We start from the raw sequence: 22776 nt of genomic DNA on the forward strand, positions 1-22776 counted from the left end.
CCACGACTTGGGACAGTTGGGGGTTATGTATATGGAAAATGTTTAATTACAGAAGACTCGTTTTCTTGCGAATGTGTGTGTACATTAATGAGTGCTGTGAGTGAAGAGGGGGGCTTGGTTACAATGTACTGGGCCAAGGCCTGCCAGCGCACCTTGTACACCTGCTGGTGCAATGTTTTATTTGTAGGGGGCGGCTTAACACTTGTCATGTTCCTGGCATGTCCCGGCCCAACCCTGCCCCCAACGCGGTGCCAGCACTGAAAGTTCCTCTAAGCTTCCATTTGTCCACTAAACAAGCCCCATATAAAGTATAGAACAATGACAATTAAGTTAATTTGTAAGTATACCCTAAGTAATATAATAATAATAAATCTATATATATAAATGTAAAAGCCCTCACTGACTCCCTCATCACTAATTCTCTTACTTCCTACTTTGAAAAGGGGGTGACATAATGACGTCATTACCGATGCGTGGCTTGCGTTGCGTGAACGATAACGCCCAAACGGACAAGATCAGGTCAACATTTGGATTGCACCTCCAGTGTGTAGAATGTAATAAACTACAAACATGTCCCTGTCACTTTTTACCGTATATGCTATGGGTTCTATCATGGATTAATATTTACTTACATGAAGACATCTCAAATTTACATCTCTATAGATTTCCCAAATAATTTACACTCATTTATATTTACAACCGTGAAAACCAGAAACTCCCGTGTGAAGAACGGGTTGAACAGTTAGTAAATAAATAAAATGTAAAATTATTGTGACGTCTCAGACATGAAAACATCTTTGATGTAAGTCCCTGGTTTATGGAGGCTCCACTCCAGGGAGTAGAGGAAATCGGTGCCTTCATGTGTGCTCGGTGGACCATCCAGAGGCACCACCGCAAATATCGTGCTCAGATCGCAATGCAAATGGGATTATAGATAAATGGCCGTAGGTGCGGACATGGGGGGTCGTTCCGAGTTGATCGCACGTAGCAACTTTTTGCTGCTCGTGCGATCAACTAGACGCCGCCTATGGGGGAGTGTATTTCTGCATAGCAGGGTGCGATCGCTTGTGCAGCCCTGCTGTGCTAAAAAAGATTCCTGCAAAACAAGACCAGGGTCAAACCTACTTACCCTGTGCGACGGATCCAGCGATGGAGGTCCCGGGATTGACGTCAGACATCCGCCCTCCAAACGCCTGGACACGCCTGCGCTCGGATCTCCACGGACGGAAAACGGTGAGTAGACGCCCCAGAGCGCCCCCCCCCCCCTGTCAATCTTCTTGCGATCGCGCCAGCGATCACTTTCTTCTTTGTTCAGGCCGCTGCCTTACAACAGCAGTCGCAGGGCAATGGCGTGCGTGCGCATTGCGGCTGCTGCGCATGCACAGTTCTGACCCGTTTGCACCGCAGCGAAGAACCTCTGCGTGCAAACGGGTCGGAATGACCCCCATAATGCAGACGCACAGATATTCGGCATACACGGACAGATAGATAAGTAAGTAAGTAGGCTACTGCGGCCATACTTAGACGTGTCGGCGGAGGTGCATGACCCAGAAAAATGCTGATGATCACAGGCTGCAGCATTTGCTATCCAGATAATAGGCCGACAGTCAATAGGTTGACAGGTGCAAAAAAGTTGCAACGACAATGGTCAACACACAATGGTTGACACAAGTTTTATTTGGGGGGTGTATACATGTTTTCCCAACTTTTGCGTGATGTACTATCCACGTTGACTATGATTGGGAATAGTAACCTGCCCGAGTGATGCAAGCACGCGAGGGTACACGTTCCCACTGATTGTGGTCACATATGACGAAACATACAAAATGACACCCCAAAAAAAAAAAAAAATTAAAAAATTGCGTCAACCATTTTGGTGTTTACCATTTTCATGTCGACCTTTTGACCCTGTGGACCTTTGACCCACTGTCTACCGTTTTACTTGTCGGCATTTTGTCCCGGTGGACCTTTCGACCCTGTGGACCTTATGGGTTGACCTAATGACTTCCCACCTAGACACTGTAGATCTTTTATACCCCCCCACACCCGGGCATTTTCAGCCAGGAACAGTTAAAATCTGGAGCCCAAAAACAAAGCGCTCTCGGGAACAGTATATGGCTAGCGTCAGATGGGACCTATTCTGTCTTATCACTGGTCCCTTCATGCTGGCCACATGATCACTGGCCCGATATCTGTAGTGTGTCCGCTCCAAGAGGGTCATTCCGAGTTGATCGCTCGCTAGCTATTTTTTGCAGCGCTGCGATCAGATAGTCGCCACCCATAGGGGAGTGTATTTTCGCTTTGCAAGTGTGCGATCGCATGTGCAGCCGAGCAGTACAAAAAACTTTTGTGCAGTTTCTGAGTTGCCCAGAACTTACTCAGCCGCTGCGATCGCTTCAGCCTGTCCGACGCCGGAATTGACGTCAGACACCCGCCCTGCAAACGCTTGGACACGCCTGCGTTTTTCCAAACACTCCCAGAAAACGGTCAGTTGCCGCCCACAAAGTAACGCCCTCTTCCTGTCAATCTCCTTGCGATCGGCTGTGCGAATGGATTCTTCGTTAAATCCATCGCACAGCAACGATTCACTTTGTACCCGTACGACGCACCAGCGCATTGCGGTGCATACGCATGCGCAGTTCTGACCTGATCGCTGCTCAGCGAAAAATCCTAGCAGGCGATCAGGTCGGAAAGACCCCCCCAAGTCCAATCCCAGATAACAGTGCAAATTAAAATCCACGGCCTCACTATCAGGCTTATGAAAAGTGTGGTCATGGGGTGATGGCGCCTTTAGAACCAGGGATGTGGTCGGGGTTCTCACCATGGGAGTGACAGACAGATGGATCTCTGACAGTTTGGCGAGCACATGTATTGTAGTGGTCCTGACGCTGATTTCCTTCTGTGCGTCGACGAGTACACATCTCTCTCGGAGGATCAGTGGTACCCAGATAAGAAGATGGGGAGGAGAGAGGATGAGCAAACGTTTACAGGACGGGGAAATACCTGCGCTCAGATGGCAGATTATTATTATTATTTGAATTATTATCAAAATATTTTTAAACATAACCAACCGTTTAAATAAATGACGTCATGAGTTTTATGTCGGCACTGATGGACGTACGATAGCCGACATTACACATCTACATTTATTTTTTACACTTTTTTTTTTGTGTTTCATAAACAGATGACTGTCCTAAAAACAGCCCATCTTATGGGTGTGCAAGGCAGGGAACTGGAACGTCTGATGAGAAATCAGGGAGGTGGGAGAAGAACAGGAGGCACAGTGGGCTGTATGAGTGAAGACTGGGGGGCATGACAAGAGGTAGGTGGCAGGAAGGTGAGGACAGTCGCTCTATGGGATGGGGAGTACAGCAGGTTGTGTGATGACAGGACTGTATGAGGAGGCACGGTGAGAGTTAGAGCCCACCCCACCTCCCTCTCACCCAGCTGGCAGTTCCCATACAGGGCAATAAGGACCCCCGCTGCTTCCTCTCCATCACTCCCCACTCTCTGTTATCACACATGGCACCCAGCCCTCCTCCCCCTCACTCACACATCCCAGATGGATTGCAGCCTCCCAGGCTCTGACAAGCAGCTCTCCTCTCCCAGCTCTCCTCTTCCACCGGATTCCATGGGCTGCAGGCTACAAAGGAGGTAAGTGAGCGCAAGTCCCCGTGCCGTGAGGACTTCAGGACTATCCTGGACTTATGTCCGGCACTTTGCCAAGGAAAGGGGTTTACACAGCTCCGGTGGCATGGAGAGGGTTACAGGATGGTCTGCTGTCTATGGGAAATGTGTGGGGATGCTGGCAGGGAAGGGGTTAAATGATGGTGTTCTATTCAGGAATGGGGTAATAATATAAATGTCTGATAGAGGAATCACCGGGTGATAGGAGAGGTTACATGAGGCGGAAGAGCCGACAAAGATGGACACGGGAAGGGTTAAATAAGTTGTGTATAATTCTGGCAAAGGAAAGGTTAACTCTTCCCGCACAGGAAGCGTATGCTTGTCTCTCGTTAGGGGAACGAATAAGTAAGCTGGGTATGTTTCTGGCAGAAGTACGGCTCCGGCACAGAGAGGGTTAAGTAAGACGGTTATGGCTTTGGCAGAGAAAGGGTTAAGTAAGCCAAGTTTGACTGGCAGGGAAGGGGGTAGGTAAGCTGAGTATGACTGGCAGGGAAGGGGGTAGGTAAGCTTAGTATGAGTGGCAGAGAAAGGGGTAGGTAGGCTGAGTATGACTGGCAGAGAAAGGGGTAGGTAGGCTGAGAATGAGTGGCAGAGAAAGGGGTAGGTAGGCTGAGAATGACTGGCAGGGAAGGGGGTAGGTAAGCTGAGTATGAGTGGCAGAGAAAGGGGTAGGTAGGCTGAGTATGACTGGCAGGGAAGGGGGTAGGTAAGCTGAGTATGAGTGGCAGAGAAAGGGGTAGGTAGGCTGAGTATGACTGGCAGAGAAAGGGGTAGGTAGGCTGAGTATGACTGGCAGAGAAAGGGGTAGGTAGGCTGAGTATGACTGGCAGAGAAAGGGGTAGGTAGGCTGAGAATGACTGGCAGGGAAGGAGGTAGGTAGGCTTGGAATGACTGTCAGAGAAAGGGGTAGGTAGGCTGAGAATGACTGGCAGGGAAGGAGGTAGGTAGGCTGAGAATGACTGGCAGAGAAAGGGGTAGGTAGGCTGAATATGAATGGCAGAGAAAGGGGGTAGGTAGGCTGAGTATGAGTGGCAGAGAAAGGGGGTAGGTAGGCTGAGAATGACTGGCAGGGAAGGAGGTAGGTAGGCTGAATATGAGTGGCAGAGAAAGGGGTAGGTAGGTTGAATATGACTGGCAGAGAAAGGGGGTAGGTAGGCTGGGTGTGACTGGCAGAGAAAGGGGTATGAGTCTGGCATAGAATGCGGTAGGTAGGCCGGGTACAGTTGGTAGAGAAAGGGGTGGGTAGGCCGGGTATGGCAGAGACACTCAGTAAGGATCTGGTACAGGGTAAGTAGGCAGAGACAGGATGATTTGTCCAGTGAGTGGAGAATACAAGGAATATAAAGTGTATGCACTCTGGTGACACGTCTGTGGGGATGAGCTGCAGGAACGTAGAGTTTTCAGAACAGATGTAATTACATTTTTCACCCATAGAAAATTGTTTTTCACCTGTAGAATATAAAATGATAAATAATAATAAGAACAAATGCATCTAATGTTTACTAAGTCAATGGGTGTTACTTGTACTGGCCTCTAACCTGCACTGCCCGCCTTTCCCTGCATCTGGCCTCTAACCTGCACTGTCCACCTTTCCCTGCATCTGGCCTCTAACCTGCACTGCCCGCCTTTCCCTGCATCTGCCTCTAACCTGCACTGTCCACCTTTCCCTGCATCTGGCCTCTAACCTGCACTGCCCGCCTTTCCCTGCATCTGCCCTCTAACCTGCACTGCCCGCCTTTCCCTGCATCTGGCCTCTAACCTGCACTGCCCGCCTTTCCCTGCATCTGCCCTCTAACCTGCACTGCCCGCCTTTCCCTGCATCTGGCCTCTAACCTGCACTGCCCGCCTTTCCCTGCATCTGCCCTCTAACCTGCACTGCCCGCCTTTCCCTGCATCTGGCCTCTAACCTGCACTGCCCGCCTTTCCCTGCATCTGCCCTCTAACCTGCACTGCCCGCCTTTCCCTGCATCTGGCCTCTAACCTGCACTGCCCGCCTTTCCCTGCATCTGCCCTCTAACCTGCACTGTCCACCTTTCCCTGCATCTGGCCTCTAACCTGCACTGCCCGCCTTTCCCTGCATCTGCCCTCTAACCTGCACTGCCCGCCTTTCCCTGCATCTGGCCTCTAACCTGCACTGCCCGCCTTTCCCTGCATCTGCCCTCTAACCTGCACTGCCCGCCTTTCCCTGCATCTGGCCTCTAACCTGCACTGCCCGCCTTTCCCTGCATCTGCCCTCTAACCTGCACTGCCCGCCTTTCCCTGCATCTGGCCTCTAACCTGCACTGCCCGCCTTTCCCTGCATCTGCCCTCTAACCTGCACTGCCCGCCTTTCCCTGCATCTGGCCTCTAACCTGCACTGCCCGCCTTTCCCTGCATCTGCCCTCTAACCTGCACTGTCCACCTTTCCCTGCATCTGGCCTCTAACCTGCACTGCCCGCCTTTCCCTGCATCTGCCCTCTAACCTGCACTGCCCGCCTTTCCCTGCATCTGGCCTCTAACCTGCACTGCCCGCCTTTCCCTGCATCTGCCCTCTAACCTGCACTGCCCGCCTTTCCCTGCATCTGGCCTCTAACCTGCACTGCCCGCCTTTCCCTGCATCTGGCCTCTAACCTGCACTGCCCGCCTTTCCCTGCATCTGGCCTCTAACCTGCACTGCCCGCCTTTCCCTGCATCTGGCCTCTAACCTGCACTGCCCGCCTTTCCCTGCATCTGGCCTCTAACCTGCACTGCCCGCCTTTCCCTGCATCTGCCCTCTAACCTGCACTGCCCGCCTTTCCCTGCATCTGGCCTCTAACCTGCACTGCCCGCCTTTCCCTGCATCTGGCCTCTAACCTGCACTGCCCGCCTTTCCCTGCATCTGGCCTCTAACCTGCACTGCCCGCCTTTCCCTGCATCTGGCCTCTAACCTGCACTGCCTGCCTTTCCCTGCATCTGGCCTCTAACCTGCACTGCCCGCCTTTCCCTGCATCTAACCTGCACTGCCCGCCTTTCCCTGCATCTGGCCTCTAACCTGCACTGCCCGCCTTTCCCGCCTTTCCCTGCATCTGGCCTCTAACCTGCACTGCCCGCCTTTCCCTGCATCTGGCCTCTAACCTGCACTGCCCGCCTTTCCCTGCATCTGGCCTCTAACCTGCACTGCCTGCCTTTCCCTGCATCTGGCCTCTAACCTGCACTGCCCGCCTTTCCCTGCATCTAACCTGCACTGCCTGCCTTTCCCTGCATCTGGCCTCTAACCTGCACTGCCCACCTTTCCCTGCATCTGCCCTCTAACCTGCACTGCCCGCCTTTCCCTGCGTCTAACCTGCACTGCCCGCCTTTCCCTGCATCTGGCCTCTAACCTGCACTGCCCACCTTTCCCTGCATCTAACCTGCACTGCCTGCCTTTCCCTGCATCTGGCCTCTAACCTGCACTGCCCGCCTTTCCCTGCATCTGCCCTCTAACCTGCACTGCCCGCCTTTCCCTGCATCTGGCCTCTAACCTGCATTGCCCGCCTTTCCCTGCATCTGGCCTCTAACCTGCACTGCCCGCCTTTCCCTGCATCTGGCCTCTAACCTGCACTGCCCGCCTTTCCCTGCATCTAACCTGCACTGCCCGCCTTTCCCTCCATCTGGCCTCTAACCTGCACTGCCCGCCTTTCCCTGCATCTGCCTCTAACCTGCATTGCCTGCCTTTCCCTGCATCTGCCTCTAACCTGCATTGCCTGCCTTTCCCTGCATCTGGCCTCTAACCTGCACTGCCCGCCTTTCCCTGCATCTGCCTCTAACCTGCATTGCCTGCCTTTCCCTGCATCTGCCTCTAACCTGCACTGCCCGCCTTTCCCTGCATCTGCCTCTAACCTGCATTGCCTGCCTTTCCCTGCATCTGGCCTCTAACCTGCACTGCCCGCCTTTCCCTGCATCTGGCCTCTAACCTGCATTGCCTACCTTTCCCTGCATCTGGCCTCTAACCTGCACTGCCCGCCTTTCCCTGCATCTGGACTCTAACCTGCACTGCCCGCCATTCCCTGCATCTGGCCTCTAACCTGTACTGCCCGCCTTTCCCTGCATCTGGCCTCTAACCTGCACTGCCCGCCTTTCCCTGCATCTGGCCTCTAACCTGCACTGCCCGCCTTTCCCTGCATCTAACCTGCACTGCCCGCCTTTCCCTGCATCTGGCCTCTAACCTGCACTGCCTGCCTTTCCCTGCATCTGCCCTCTAACCTGCACTGCCCGCCTTTCCCTGCATCTAACCTGCACTGCCTGCCTTTCCCTGCATCTGGCCTCTAACCTGCACTGCCCGCCTTTCCCTGCATCTGCCTCTAACCTGCATTGCCTGCCTTTCCCTGCATCTGCCTCTAACCTGCATTGCCTGCCTTTCCCTGCATCTGCCTCTAACCTGCACTGCCCGCCTTTCCCTGCATCTGGCCTCTAACCTGCATTGCCTGCCTTTTCCTGCATCTGGCCTCTAACCTGCACTGCCTGCCTTTCCCTGCATCTGGCCTCTAACCTGCACTGCCCGCCTTTCCCTGCATCTGGCCTCTAACCTGCACTGCCCGCCTTTCCCTGCATCTGCCCTCTAACCTGCACTGCCCGCCTTTCCCTGCATCTGGCCTCTAACCTGCACTGCCCGTCATTCCCTGCATCTAACCTGCACTGCCTGCCTTTCCCTGCATCTGGCCTCTAACCTGCACTGCCCGCCTTTCCCTGCATCTGCCCTCTAACCTGCACTGCCCGCCTTTCCCTGCATCTAACCTGCACTGCCTGCCTTTCCCTGCATCTGGCCTCTAACCTGCACTGCCCGCCTTTCCCTGCATCTGGCCTCTAACCTGCACTGCCTGCCTTTCCCTGCATCTGGCCTCTAACCTGCACTGCCCGCCTTTCCCTGCATCTGGCCTCTAACCTGCACTGCCCGCCTTTCCCTGCATCTGGCCTCTAACCTGCACTGCCTGCCTTTCCCTGCATCTGGCATCTAACCTGCACTGCCCGCCTTTCCCTGCATCTGGCCTCTAACCTGCACTGCCCGCCTTTCCCTGCATCTGGCCTCTAACCTGCACTGCCCGCCTTTCCCTGCATCTGGCCTCTAACCTGCACTGCCCGCCTTTCCCTGCATCTGGCCTCTAACATGCACTGCCCGCCCTTCCCTGCATCTGGCCTCTAACCTGCACTGCCCGCCTTTCCCTGCATCTGGCCTCTAACCTGCACTGCCCACCTTTCCCTGCATCTGGCCTCTAACCTGCACTGCCCGCCATTCCCTGCATCTAACCTGCACTGCCCGCCTTTCCCTGCATCTGGCCTCTAACCTGCACTGCCCGCCTTTCCCTGCATCTGGCCTCTAACCTGCACTGCCTGCCTTTCCCTGCATCTGGCCTCTAACCTGCACTGCCCGCCTTTCCCTGTATCTGGCCTCTAACCTGCACTGCCCACCTTTCCCTGCATCTGGCTCTAACCTGCACTGCCCACCTTTCCCTGCATCTGGCCTCTAACCTGCATTGCCTGCCTTTCCCTGCATCTGCCCTCTAACCTGCACTGCCCGCCTTTCCCTGCATCTAACCTGCACTGCCTGCCTTTCCCTGCATCTGGCCTCTAACCTGCACTGCCCGCCTTTCCCTGCATCTGCCTCTAACCTGCATTGCCCGCCTTTCCCTGCATCTGCCTCTAACCTGCACTGCCTGCCTTTCCCTGCATCTGGCCTCTAACCTGCACTGCCCGCCTTTCCCTGCATCTGGCCTCTAACCTGCATTGCCCGCCTTTCCCTGCATCTGGCCTCTAACCTGCACTGCCTGCCTTTCCCTGCATCTGGCCTCTAACCTGCACTGCCCGCCTTTCCCTGCATCTGGCCTCTAACCTGCACTGCCCGCCTTTCCCTGCATCTGCCCTCTAACCTGCACTGCCCGCCTTTCCCTGCATCTGGCCTCTAACCTGCACTGCCCGCCTTTCCCTGCATCTGCCCTCTAACCTGCACTGCCCGCCTTTCCCTGCATCTGGCCTCTAACCTGCACTGCCCGCCTTTCCCTGCATCTGGCCTCTAACCTGCATTGCCCGCCTTTCCCTGCATCTGGCCTCTAACCTGCACTGCCCGCCTTTCCCTGCATCTGGCCTCTAACCTGCACTGCCCGCCTTTCCCTGCATCTGGCCTCTAACCTGCACTGCCCGCCTTTCCCTGCATCTGCCCTCTAACCTGCACTGCCCGCCTTTCCCTGCATCTGGCCTCTAACCTGCACTGCCTGCCTTTCCCTGCATCTGGCCTCTAACCTGCACTGCCCGCCTTTCCCTGCATCTGGCCTCTAACCTGCACTGCCCGCCTTTCCCTGCATCTGGCCTCTAACCTGCACTGCCTGCCTTTCCCTGCATCTGGCATCTAACCTGCACTGCCCGCCTTTCCCTGCATCTGGCCTCTAACCTGCACTGCCCGCCTTTCCCTGCATCTGGCCTCTAACCTGCACTGCCCGCCTTTCCCTGCATCTGGCCTCTAACCTGCACTGCCCGTCTTTCCCTGCATCTGGCCTCTAACCTGCACTGCCCGCCCTTCCCTGCATCTGGCCTCTAACCTGCACTGCCCGCCTTTCCCTGCATCTGGCCTCTAACCTGCACTGCCCACCTTTCCCTGCATCTGGCCTCTAACCTGCACTGCCCGCCTTTCCCTGCATCTAACCTGCACTGCCCGCCTTTCCCTGCTTCTGGCCTCTAACCTGCACTGCCCGCCTTTCCCTGCATCTGGCCTCTAACCTGCACTGCCTGCCTTTCCCTGCATCTGGCCTCTAACCTGCACTGCCCGCCTTTCCCTGTATCTGGCCTCTAACCTGCACTGCCCGCCTTTCCCTGCATCTGGCCTCTAACCTGCACTGCCCGCCTTTCCCTGCATCTAACCTGCACTGCCTGCCTTTCCCTGCATCTGGCCTCTAACCTGCACTGCCCGCCTTTCCCTGCATCTGCCTCTAACCTGCATTGCCTGCCTTTCCCTGCATCTGCCTCTAACCTGCATTGCCTGCCTTTCCCTGCATCTGGCCTCTAACCTGCACTGCCCGCCTTTCCCTGCATCTGGCCTCTAACCTGCATTGCCTGCCTTTCCCTGCATCTGGCCTCTAACCTGCACTGTCCGCCTTTCCCTGCATCTGGACTCTAACCTGCACTGCCCGCCATTCCCTGCATCTGGCCTCTAACCTGCACTGCCCGCCTTTCCCTGCATCTGGCCTCTAACCTGCACTGCCCGCCTTTCCCTGCATCTGGCCTCTAACCTGCACTGCCCGCCTTTCCCTGCATCTAACCTGCACTGCCTGCCTTTCCCTGCATCTGGCCTCTAACCTGCACTGCCTGCCTTTCCCTGCATCTGCCCTCTAACCTGCACTGCCCGCCTTTCCCTGCATCTAACCTGCACTGCCTGCCTTTCCCTGCATCTGGCCTCTAACCTGCACTGCCCGCCTTTCCCTGCATCTGCCTCTAACCTGCCTTGCCTGCCTTTCCCTGCATCTGCCTCTAACCTGCATTGCCTGCCTTTACCTGCATCTGGCCTCTAACCTGCACTGCCCGCCTTTCCCTGCATCTTGCCTCTAACCTGCATTGCCTGCCTTTCCCTGCATCTGGCCTCTAACCTGCACTGCCTGCCTTTCCCTGCATCTGGCCTCTAACCTGCACTGCCCGCCTTTCCCTGCATCTGGCCTCTAACCTGCACTGCCCGCCTTTCCCTGCATCTGCCCTCTAACCTGCACTGCCCGACTTTCCCTGCATCTGGCCTCTAACCTGCACTGCCCGTCATTCCCTGCATCTAACCTGCACTGCCTGCCTTTCCCTGCATCTGGCCTCTAACCTGCACTGCCCGCCTTTCCCTGCATCTGCCCTCTAACCTGCACTGCCCGCCTTTCCCTGCATCTAACCTGCACTGCCTGCCTTTCCCTGCATCTGGCCTCTAACCTGCACTGCCCGCCTTTCCCTGCATCTGGCCTCTAACCTGCACTGCCTGCCTTTCCCTGCATCTGGCCTCTAACCTGCACTGCCCGCCTTTCCCTGCATCTGGCCTCTAACCTGCACTGCCCGCCTTTCCCTGCATCTGGCCTCTAACCTGCACTGCCTGCCTTTCCCTGCATCTGGCATCTAACCTGCACTGCCCGCCTTTCCCTGCATCTGGCCTCTAACCTGCACTGCCCGCCTTTCCCTGCATCTGGCCTCTAACCTGCACTGCCCGCCTTTCCCTGCATCTGGCCTCTAACCTGCACTGCCCGCCTTTCCCTGCATCTGGCCTCTAACCTGCACTGCCCGCCCTTCCCTGCATCTGGCCTCTAACCTGCACTGCCCGCCTTTCCCTGCATCTGGCCTCTAACCTGCACTGCCCACCTTTCCCTGCATCTAACCTGCACTGCCTGCCTTTCCCTGCATCTGGCCTCTAACCTGCACTGCCTGCCTTTCCCTGCATCTGCCCTCTAACCTGCACTGCCCGCCTTTCCCTGCATCTAACCTGCACTGCCTGCCTTTCCCTGCATCTGGCCTCTAACCTGCACTGCCCGCCTTTCCCTGCATCTGCCTCTAACCTGCCTTGCCTGCCTTTCCCTGCATCTGCCTCTAACCTGCATTGCCTGCCTTTACCTGCATCTGGCCTCTAACCTGCACTGCCCGCCTTTCCCTGCATCTGGCCTCTAACCTGCATTGCCTGCCTTTCCCTGCATCTGGCCTCTAACCTGCACTGCCTGCCTTTCCCTGCATCTGGCCTCTAACCTGCACTGCCCGCCTTTCCCTGCATCTGGCCTCTAACCTGCACTGCCCGCCTTTCCCTGCATCTGCCCTCTAACCTGCACTGCCCGCCTTTCCCTGCATCTGGCCTCTAACCTGCACTGCCCGTCATTCCCTGCATCTAACCTGCACTGCCTGCCTTTCCCTGCATCTGGCCTCTAACCTGCACTGCCCGCCTTTCCCTGCATCTGCCCTCTAACCTGCACTGCCCGCCTTTCCCTGCATCTAACCTGCACTGCCTGCCTTTCCCTGCATCTGGCCTCTAACCTGCAATGCCCGCCTTTCCCTGCATCTGGCCTCTAACCTGCACTGCCTGCCTTTCCCTGCATCTGCCCTCTAACCTGCACTGCCCGCCTTTCCCTGCATCTGGCCTCTAACCTGCACTGCCCGCCTTTCCCTGCATCTGGCCTCTAACCTGCACTGCCTGCCTTTCCCTGCATCTGGCATCTAACCTGCACTGCCCGCCTTTCCCTGCATCTGGCCTCTAACCTGCACTGCCCGCCTTTCCCTGCATCTGGCCTCTAACCTGCACTGCCCGCCTTTCCCTGCATCTGGCCTCTAACCTGCACTGCCCGCCTTTCCCTGCATCTGGCCTCTAACCTGCACTGCCCGCCCTTCCCTGCATCTGGCCTCTAACCTGCACTGCCCGCCTTTCCCTGCATCTGGCCTCTAACCTGCACTGCCCACCTTTCCCTGCATCTGGCCTCTAACCTGCACTGCCCGCCTTTCCCTGCATCTAACCTGCACTGCCCGCCTTTCCCTGCATCTGGCCTCTAACCTGCACTGCCCGCCTTTCCCTGCATCTGGCCTCTAACCTGCACTGCCTGCCTTTCCCTGCATCTGCCTCTAACCTGCACTGCCTGCCTTTCCCTGCATCTGGCCTCTAACCTGCATCTGGCCTCTAACCTGCACTGCCCACCTTTCCCTGCATCTGGCCTCTAACCTGCACTGCCCGCCTTTCCCTGCATCTGGCCTCTAACCTGCACTGCCCGTCTTTCCCTGCATCTAACCTGCACTGCCTGCCTTTCCCTGCATCTGGCCTCTAACCTGCACTGCCCGCCTTTCCCTGCATCTGGCCTCTAACCTGCACTGCCCGCCTTTCCCTGCATCTGGCTTCTAACCTGCACTGCCCGCCTTTCCCTGCATCTGGCATCTAACCTGCACTGCCCGCCTTTCCCTGCATCTGGCCTCTAACCTGCACTGCCCGCCTTTCCCTGCATCTGGCCTCTAACCTGCACTGCCCGCCTTTCCCTGCATCTGACCTGCACTGCCAGCCTTTCCCTGCATCTGGCCTCTAACCTGCACTGCCCGCCTTTCCCTGCATCTGGCCTCTAACCTGCACTGCCTGCCTTTCCCTGCATCTGGCCTCTAACCTGCACTGCCTGCCTTTCCCTGCATCTGGCCTCTAACCTGCATACCTCCCAAGATGCCTCCAGCTCTGCAACAGTATTTTCTACTCTCTGCTGCCAGTAGCTGACCTCAAAGGCTAAATGTAATATCCTGCGAGCTGCCAGAGGTGCAGGACCTGTGTTCTCCTTCTTGTCTCCCTGTGCCATGATTTAGCCAATCTGAATTCTCCTTCCTGCCTCGCCTTCACTGTTTTCCCTTGTCACCAAAATGAAAATGACTGCAGATTACCTTTATCTACGTATCCAGGGCCGCAACTAGGGGGGGTCTAAGGGGGCATGCGCCCTGGGTGCAGGATTTGAGGGGGTGCTGAGGAGTTACAGAGGAACAGGGTTTTTTTCTTTTCATTAACCAGCAGTGCTGTGCTGCTCCAGTAAGGCAGCAGACGGCTCCCGGGGCAGTGTCTCTGACCCACCTGTCTGCCTACAGCTGGCTCTGACGTTGTGCAGGTGAGCTCCAGTACCTGGGGTCTCTCCTATGCCGGCTACTGTCTGAATCTCTCTTCTTTGCCGTGCTGTGACTAGCGTGTGGTGCACCGTGCAAGCTACAGAAGCGAGCTGTTGGTGCTGTGTCTTTAAGCAGGCTATGAGCCAAGCTGCCTGCTCAGCACCAACCGATAACAAGCTGCCGGATACACACCATTGAGAGGACACGCTTTAGTGCGGTGATGTATTTTTTTCTCTCTAAATTTTCAATAATATGATTAGTTTAGTCTGACAGGGTTTGTTTGTTTCCATTTTGGATGTTTTATTTTTAGGGGGGGGGGGGAGCGGCAAATCACCTCCTTGCCCCGTGTGACGAAAATCCTAGTTTCGGCCCTGACGTATCACATGACAATAAATACAGCTAATCAAATGAAAACACATAAATAACTGTAATAACATATAAGCATGTATTTTAAATCAACGTTACAAGCTATAACAAGCACATGTGACAATATAGCAGGAAGGAGGTGGCAGATGGATGAGAAGGAGGCTGCCTGTTGTCCATCACTGCTCTATCTGTGTAGCCTCTCCTGCATCTGCTTCCCAAATTCCATGTAATCTCTACGATGATCCCTCTAACCTGTATTCTCCATCCTACCCTTCTCTAATAAGAGTCTTCTTACCACGGCTTATCATCTCAGATGCCAAGGTTACCCAACATGTCAGATGTTGAGGATTTCCTTAGCCTCTTCTGAAACAACTAGGACTTCTGATTGGATGTTTACCAAGATCCATTAAGAATGGCAACTCTTGACTATAATGGCCTGGGAGCAAACTTGGGGACAAAACCTGTTTTCAGTAGTTTGCCTGGCCCTATATGTACATCATTCAAAGTAGAGACAGGCTGTGAAAAGTCCTCAATAGAAGAATCCCGTCCCAGGTTTGAGTGGCCACTGCCAGGGACATACACAGGGGGAGATGTATCAAACTTGAAAAGAGATGAAGTGAAGAGATAAAGGGGGTCATTACGAGTTGATCGCTAGCTGCATTTGTTAAAAAGAACGGCACTTCTGCGCATGCGGTGCAATGCGCACGTGCGACGTACTATTACAACGAACGATATCGTTTTACACAGGTTCTAGCGATGCATTTCAGTCGCACAGGCAGCCGCAGATTGATTGACAGGAAGAGGGCGTTTCTGGGTGTCGCATGCGTGACAGAAAAAGCACAGGCGTGGCTGGGCGAACGCAGGGCATGTTTGTGACGTCAAATCAGGAACTGAGTGGTCTGAAGTGATCGCAAGTGCTGAGTAGGTTTGAAGCAACTCAGAAACTGCACAAAATTATTTTGTAGCCGCTCTGCGATCCTTTCGTTCGCACTTCTGCTAAGCTAAAATACACTCCCAGTGGGAGGCGGCATAGCGTTTGCACGGCTGCTAAAAACTGCTAGCGAGCGATCCACTCGGAATGACCACCAAAGTACCAACCAATCGACTCCAATCTGTCGCAGCCTGTAGAATGACAATTAGAAACCTGTAAAATGACAGGAGTTGATTTGTTGGTACTTTATCTCTCTCCAAGCCTTGATACATTTCCCCCATAGTCTATAGCCTTGTACTCGCTGCTTACATCTGGGTGATGGTAAGAATGTGTACAGTCTATTTTTTAGGACCTCTCCAAAACCAGATAGATCACGGCTTCTGTGGCACTCCAGTCTCTATTTTAGGACCAGGATTAACCACACATTAATGCAAGATGTTGGCAATACTCCTGGGAGGTCATTCCGAGTTGTTCGCTCGCAAGCGGATTTTAGCAGATTTGCTCATGCTAAGCCACCGCCTACTGGGAGTGAATCTTAGCATCTTAAAATTGCGAACGATGTATTCGCAATATTGCGATTACACCACACCTCGTAGCAGTTTCTGAGTAGCTCCAGACTTACTCGGCATCTGCGATCATTTCAGTGCTTGTCGTTCCTGGTTTGACGTCACAAACACACCCAGCGTTCGCCCAGACACTCCCCCGTTTCTCCGGCCACTCCTGCGTTTTTTCCGGAAACGGTCGCGTTTTTTCCCACACGCCCATAAAACGGCCAGTTTCCGCCCAGTAACACCCATTTCCTGTCAATCACATTACAATCGCCAGAACGATGAAAAAGCCGTGAGTAAAATTACTAAGTGCACAGCAAATTTACTTGGCGCAGTCGCAGTGCGGACATTGCGCATGCGCATTAAGCGGAAAATCGCTGCGATGCGAAGATTTTTACCGAGCGAACAACTCGGAATGACCCCCCTGGTTTCATTATCTTCTCATTTGAGAACGTGATGGTGCTGACTTTGCTTCTTGGTACTCCTGCCAGTCTCCTGTACACATACTAGTCCAACATTCTGGATGAGTCTCTTGCTATCTAGAGAGTAAGTAGAAACCCAGAGAAATGGCCAAATTGTTCTCTCTACTCTACTGCTCTGCACTGGGAACCATCCAGTCTGTATTCCACTTCCTGTCTCTTTCCACCAAGAACCTGCTATCCTGTACTCTCCTTCCTGTCTCTATTATTCAGGAACTAATTAGCCTGTTTTCCCCTTCCTGTATCTCTCCACCTGCAGCTACCTAGCCTGTGTTCCTCTTCCTGTCACTCTCCACCAGGAACCCTCTAGAAAGACCAGAGATTTTCAACCTTTTACAACTTGCGGCACACTGAACAAGATTTAAATGTTGCCAAGGCACATTCAAATATAATGGTGATGCATGGTGCAGTTGCGTGTCCTAGGATGTCATTTCGCAACTTCTCCATAGGTAACGTCTGAGCCACATCTGAGAAAGCCAGAAGAGCCCAACACTGCCCGGGCACAAAATTAGAACTGGCTCTGCAACCACTAAACCCACCATTATTGATCATTCCCGGGCCTCAGTAGCGGCAAAACACAGACGGGCCTGGCTCTGCTTCTATGGCGGCACAACTGGAGACTGCTCAGGGCGCACTAGTGTGCCACGGCACAGTGGTTGAAAAACACTGCTCTAGACTGTATTCTCCTTCCTGTATTTCTCCACCAGAAGCTATCTAGTCCGTGGTTCCCTTCCTGTCTCTCTCCACCAGGAACCCTCTAGACTGTATTCTCCTTCCTGTATTTCTCCACCAGCAGCTATGTAGCCCGTGGTCCTCTTCCTGTCTCTCTCCACCAGGAACCCTCTAGACTGTATTCTCCTTCCTGTATTTCTCCACCAGCAGCTATCTAGCCCATGGTCCCCTTCCTGTCTCTCTCCACCAGGAACCCTCTAGACTGTATTCTCCTTCCTGTATTAATCCACCAGCAGCTATCTAGCCCGTGGTCCCCTTCCTGTCTCTCTCCACCAGGAACCGTCTAGACTGTATTCCCTTTGATGTGTCTCCCCAAGAACCTTCTAGCCTGTATTCCTCTTCCTGTCTCTCTCCACCAGCAACTATCTAACCTGTGTAGTATTTCCTGTGGATCGCCACCTGCAAATATCTAGCCTGTATTCCCCTTCTTGTCTCTCTTCACTAGGAACCATCTAGCCTGTATTCTCCTTCCTGTCTTTCTCCACCAGCAATTCTCTAGCCTGTATTCCACTTCCTGCTTCTCTCCACTAGGAACCATTTAGCCTGTATTCTTCTTCCTGTAACTCTCCACCAGCTACTATCTAGCCTGTATTCCCCTTCTAGCCTCCCTCCACCAGAAACTATCTAGCTTGTATTCCCCTTCCTGTCTCTCTCCACTAGGAACCATCTAGGCTGTATTCCCCTTCCTTTCTCTCTCCACCAGCAACTATCTAGCCTGTATTCTCCATCCAGCCTCTCTCCAGCAGGAACGCTCTAGCCTGTACTCTCCTACCTGTCTCTATTCCTCATGAACTAAGTAGCCGGTATTTTCCTTCCTGTCTCTCTCCATTAGGAACCATCTAGTCTGTATTCTCTGACCTGTCTCTCACCACCAGCAACTATCTAGCCTGTATACCCCTTCCAGCCTCCCTTCACCAGCAACTATCTAGCCTGTATTCTCCTTCATAGCTCTCTCCACCAGGAACCATCTAGCTCATGCATGTCCAAACTGCGGCCCTCCAGCTGTTGAGAAACTACACATCCCAGCATGCCCTGACACAGCTTTAGCATTCTCTGACAGCAAAACTGTGTCAGGGCATGCTGGGATATGTAGTTTCACAACAGCTGGAGGGCCGCAGTTTGGACATGCCTGATCTAGCCTGTACTCTCCTTCCTGCCTCTCCCTCTACCAGCAACCATTTAGTCTGTATTCCCCTTGCGGTCTCTCTCCACAGGAACTATCTGGCCTATATTCCGCTTCCTGTCTTTCTGCACCAGCAACTATGTAGCCCGTATTCTCATTCCTCTCTACCACCAACTATCTAGCCCGTATTCCTATTCCTCTCTACCAGCAGCTATCTAGCCTGTATTCCCCTTCCTGTCTCTCTCCGCTAGTAACCTCTAACCTGCATTCCCCTTCCTGTCTCTCCCCACCAGGAGCCATCTAGCCTGTATTCTTCTTCCTGTCTCCCTAAACCAGAAGCCATCTAGCCTGTATTTAGCTTCCTGTCTCTCCCCACCAGGAACCATCTAGCTTGTATTCCCCTTTCAGCCTCTCTCAACTAGGAACCATCTATACTTTGTTCCTCTTCCTGTCTCTCTCCACCAGGAACCCGCTAGACTGTATTCTCCTTCCTGTATTTCTCCACCAGCAGCTATCTAGCCCATGGTCCCCTTACTGTCTCCACCAGGAACCCTCTAGACTGTATTCTCCTTCCTGTATTTCTCCACCAGCAGCTATCTAGCCCGTGGTCCCCTTCCTGTCTCTCTCTACCAGGAAGCATCTAGACTGTATTCCCTTTCCTGTGTCTCTCCAAGAACCTTCTAGCCTGTATTCCCCTTCCTGTCTCTGTCCGCCAGCAACTATCTAACCTGTATTGTATTTCCTGTGTCTCTCCACCTGCAACTATCTAGCCTGTATTCCCCTTCCTGTCTCTCTTCACTAGGAACTATCTAGCCTGTTTTCTCCTTCCTGTCTCTCTCCACCAGCAATTCTCCAGCCTGTATTCCACTTCCTGCTTCTCTCCACTATGAATCATTTAGCCCAGTGGTTTCCAAACTTTTTTGAATCTCAGCGCCCTAGAATATCAGAATTTTCTTCACGGCACCCCTAGGCCAAAAATTTCTTATTGAGAAATTTAGAAAGAAATATTACATTAAGTAGATTGCATTTATATGTCATCCTTAGGGTCAGTTGTGTGGTGAGGGACAAGATTTGCTTGTTTGGCCACATATTTTATGACTGGTAGCCACCAGCACTGGTTTTGCCTATTATATTGACCATGAATAATTTTAATTGGTCCTGGACCACCAACCCAGGGCACCCCTGCAAGTGTCCCGAGGCACCGCAAGGAGCCACGGCACATAGTTTGGGAACCTCTGATTTAGCCTGTATTCTTCTTCCTCTCTCCACCAGCAACTATCTAGCCTATATTCCCCTTCCAGCCTCCCTCCACCAGCAACTACCTAGCCTGTATTCCCCTTCCTGTTTCTCTCCACTAGTAACCATCTAACCTGCATTCCCCTTCCTTTCTCTCTCCACCAGCAACTATCTAGCCTGTATTCTGCTTCCTGTCTCTCCCCACCAGGAGCCATCTAGCTTGTACTCCTTTTTCAGCTTCTCTCAACTAGGAACCATCTTGCCTGTATTCCCTTTCCTGTGTCTCTATACTAGGAACCATCTAGACTGTAACTATATAGACTGTAACTGTCTAATTTGCATTCTCATGACCCACTTTTGCAACCTCTAACCTATCCTCTATATCCATTCTCTGTGCCAACAGCCAAGGTGTCATCCTCGCTATGTCCTGTTTCTGGTTAGCGGTTACAGCTTCGTATGCTAAGCACAATGTTCAGCTGCCAGACCTCTCTCCACTGTGGCCTCCGCACTACCAGTATTTCACCGACAGCAACCAGCTGCCAGTCATCTGTAAGTGGATATTAATGTTCTATACGCTATCCCCATATTCCAGTCCTCAATGGTCGTAGTACGTATCTCCTACCCACTCACTCCAGACTTTATTCCATATGCAATGGGTTGGATTGTGCGTTGTTTCAATGTCTTGTTTTCTTTTAAAGTGTGCATTGCTGTAAAATACATGCATGCAAGAGCAGATTCGCACACATATTCCACTGGGGAAGCATAAGTCGAGGATAGGGAAAGTATGGTCAGATACATTGTTAGGAGGTGTATGTGTTGAGGGATCTCAACCCCTAATGCTATGATCCTATGCAGATAATTATCAAAATCCAGCCCTGTGCTGTTGGAATAAAATAGCAAAATAAAAGTATTATTGAACATGGCACTTCTGATCCCAACACGCACTGGCAGCCATAAACTGCTAGGGCATGCTCACACTTGTAATATTATGGCCACCAGAAAATGTTGGAACTTGTAGAACCACAAGCACCAGCAAATGCCTTGGTATGCAGAGGGCTCAGGGAATGTGTCACATTAAAAAAAAAAGTGTTTCAAAAACCACTGGGTTAGAAAAGAAAAATATTAAATACAGACTCGCCCCAATACCTTTTTCACCAATTTAATAATCAACTAAATCGTTGATGATCCTCTTCTTCCTTGTACCTTTTAATCCATAGGGGACTATTCATGAAGCAGTGAAAAGAGTGGAGAAACAGACCAGTGGAGAAGTTGCCCATGGCAACCAATCAGCATCTCCCTTACATTTTATAAACTGTACTTTATAACGGCTTCCTTCAAAGCTGATTGGTTGCCATGGGCAACTTCTCCACCGGTCCTTTTCCCCACACTTTTCACTGCTTCATGAATAGACCTCTTAGTATTTTAAAATAAAAAACAGCGACTACTGCTTCTTGTAGTGCCACGGACGGCTGGACAGGTGGCCGACCACCACTGAATCGGTCAAAGTGTGGAAAACTGGTTAAGCTGACCAATTACCTTAAGATTATCTTTGCAATCATCCAACTCGTCAGCGGGTTGGAACAACAATCTAGTAAAGTATAGGAACAAATGACAATCAACCATTGGCTTCCAAACGCTGGTAAACAGACAAAAATGGTTTGATTTAACCAATTTGTCTACATGACCATTTTGGTCCATTTTCCAGCATTTGGAAGCCAATGGTCAATTGTCATTTGCTCCTATACCTTACTAGATTTTGTTCTAACCAGCCGACGAGTTGGATGGTTGGAGAGATAATCTGAAGGTGTATGGCTGCTTTAGTAGTGGTTTGACCCCACGTGAGATCTGGCTGGGACGTACCAATCAGAGAGGCGTTTGACCAATTAGAGTAAATCAGACAGATTAGTGACAAGTGCTAGCATGTTCCGGCAGACATGGGTTTGCTGGCACTTGTGGTTCACAAGAGCAGTGTATGGCTTTGCTTCCCCATTTAATTTTTTTTAAGCCTACACTAAAATCAATCATCATCATCAAGGTAACAGTGGACTGGCGTCTCCAGGCTTTATTCATTCAGATTCATTTAACATACTCTATTGAGTGGCACACGTGTTAGGAACATACATGTCATGGCATCTTGTAAAGCGTGTTTTATGTCTGCATTTTGTACTCACGTTCACACTCACTGTTGCCCTGTTCACACGCATCTAGTTTACCACACTCCCGCAACACTCTGATCCCCGCAAATGCCCATTGCATGCCTTTCTGCCCTGACCATTGCCAGGGGAAAAAAAAACATTACAGTTATCTTGCCAGATAATGTTCCCAGATCCTGGCACATCTTCCTGAGCATTCAGTACCGGGTGTGTGTGCCATCTGCCAGCAAGAGAGGAACAGGGCCGCAGCAGAGACTTCCAGGGATGTGGGGGAGAAAGATGGAGAGGGTGCAGGAGAGAAGCAAGAGGCGGAGGGTGTGGGAAGAGCAGAGAGGAGAGCAGGAGGCTGGTGGTGAGGTGACCAGCGACGTGTGGTCAGGGGAGACAGAGCCTCACCTGTCAGACTCCAGTATACGCCAGAGTTTTCTCTATAAAAATGATTAGAGTAATAACAAGAAGATATTTATAACTTAGAAATATCAGCTTTGTATTAGTCATATCATCTGTGTATTCTTCATATCAGCTTTGTATTATTCTAATCATCTCTATAGTCAAACATCACCACCAAATCATATACTGTATGTGTAATTCTGGCTCTGATACTAGCCAGTGCCTCCCCAGCCACAGACCTCACTACACCTCACTGGAGGTAGCAGACAGGTGTGAGAAGAGTAGCGGAGAGAGGAGATAAAGGGGTAGCAGATGGATGAGGGGAGTGAGAGAGAGAGAGATAGGAGGAGATAGCAGTGACTGTGAGGTGAGAGGAAGAGGTAGCAGATGGGTGAGGAGAATAAGAGAGAGATGGGAGATAGCAGTGACTATGAGGTGAGAGGAAGAGGTAGCAGATTGGTGAGGAGAATAAGAGAGAGATGGGAGATAGCCGTGACTATGAGGTGAGAGGAAGAGGTAGCAGATGGGTGAGGAGAATGAGAGAGATGGGAGATAGCCGTGACTATGAGGTGAGAGG

At 52.5% G+C, this 22776-nt stretch overlaps 1 protein-coding gene across 1 annotated transcript in view; it reads left to right on the top strand.

Annotated features, from left to right (window-relative positions):
- The first annotated feature begins 3335 nt into the window (after positions 1-3335).
- The window catches only part of LOC134947427 (chemokine-like protein TAFA-1), a 54440-nt gene continuing 34999 nt past the window's right edge, over positions 3336-22776 (top strand). The window contains exons 1-2 of the mRNA XM_063935523.1: positions 3336-3654; positions 20060-20205. Of these exons, the coding sequence (XP_063791593.1) occupies positions 3563-3654; positions 20060-20205 (238 nt within the window). The 5' untranslated portion in view covers positions 3336-3562. The remainder of the gene's footprint in view (positions 3655-20059; positions 20206-22776) is intronic.

This window comes from Pseudophryne corroboree, chromosome 8 (assembly GCF_028390025.1).
Source record: "Pseudophryne corroboree isolate aPseCor3 chromosome 8, aPseCor3.hap2, whole genome shotgun sequence".
Taxonomy (NCBI): Eukaryota; Metazoa; Chordata; class Amphibia; order Anura; family Myobatrachidae; genus Pseudophryne; species Pseudophryne corroboree.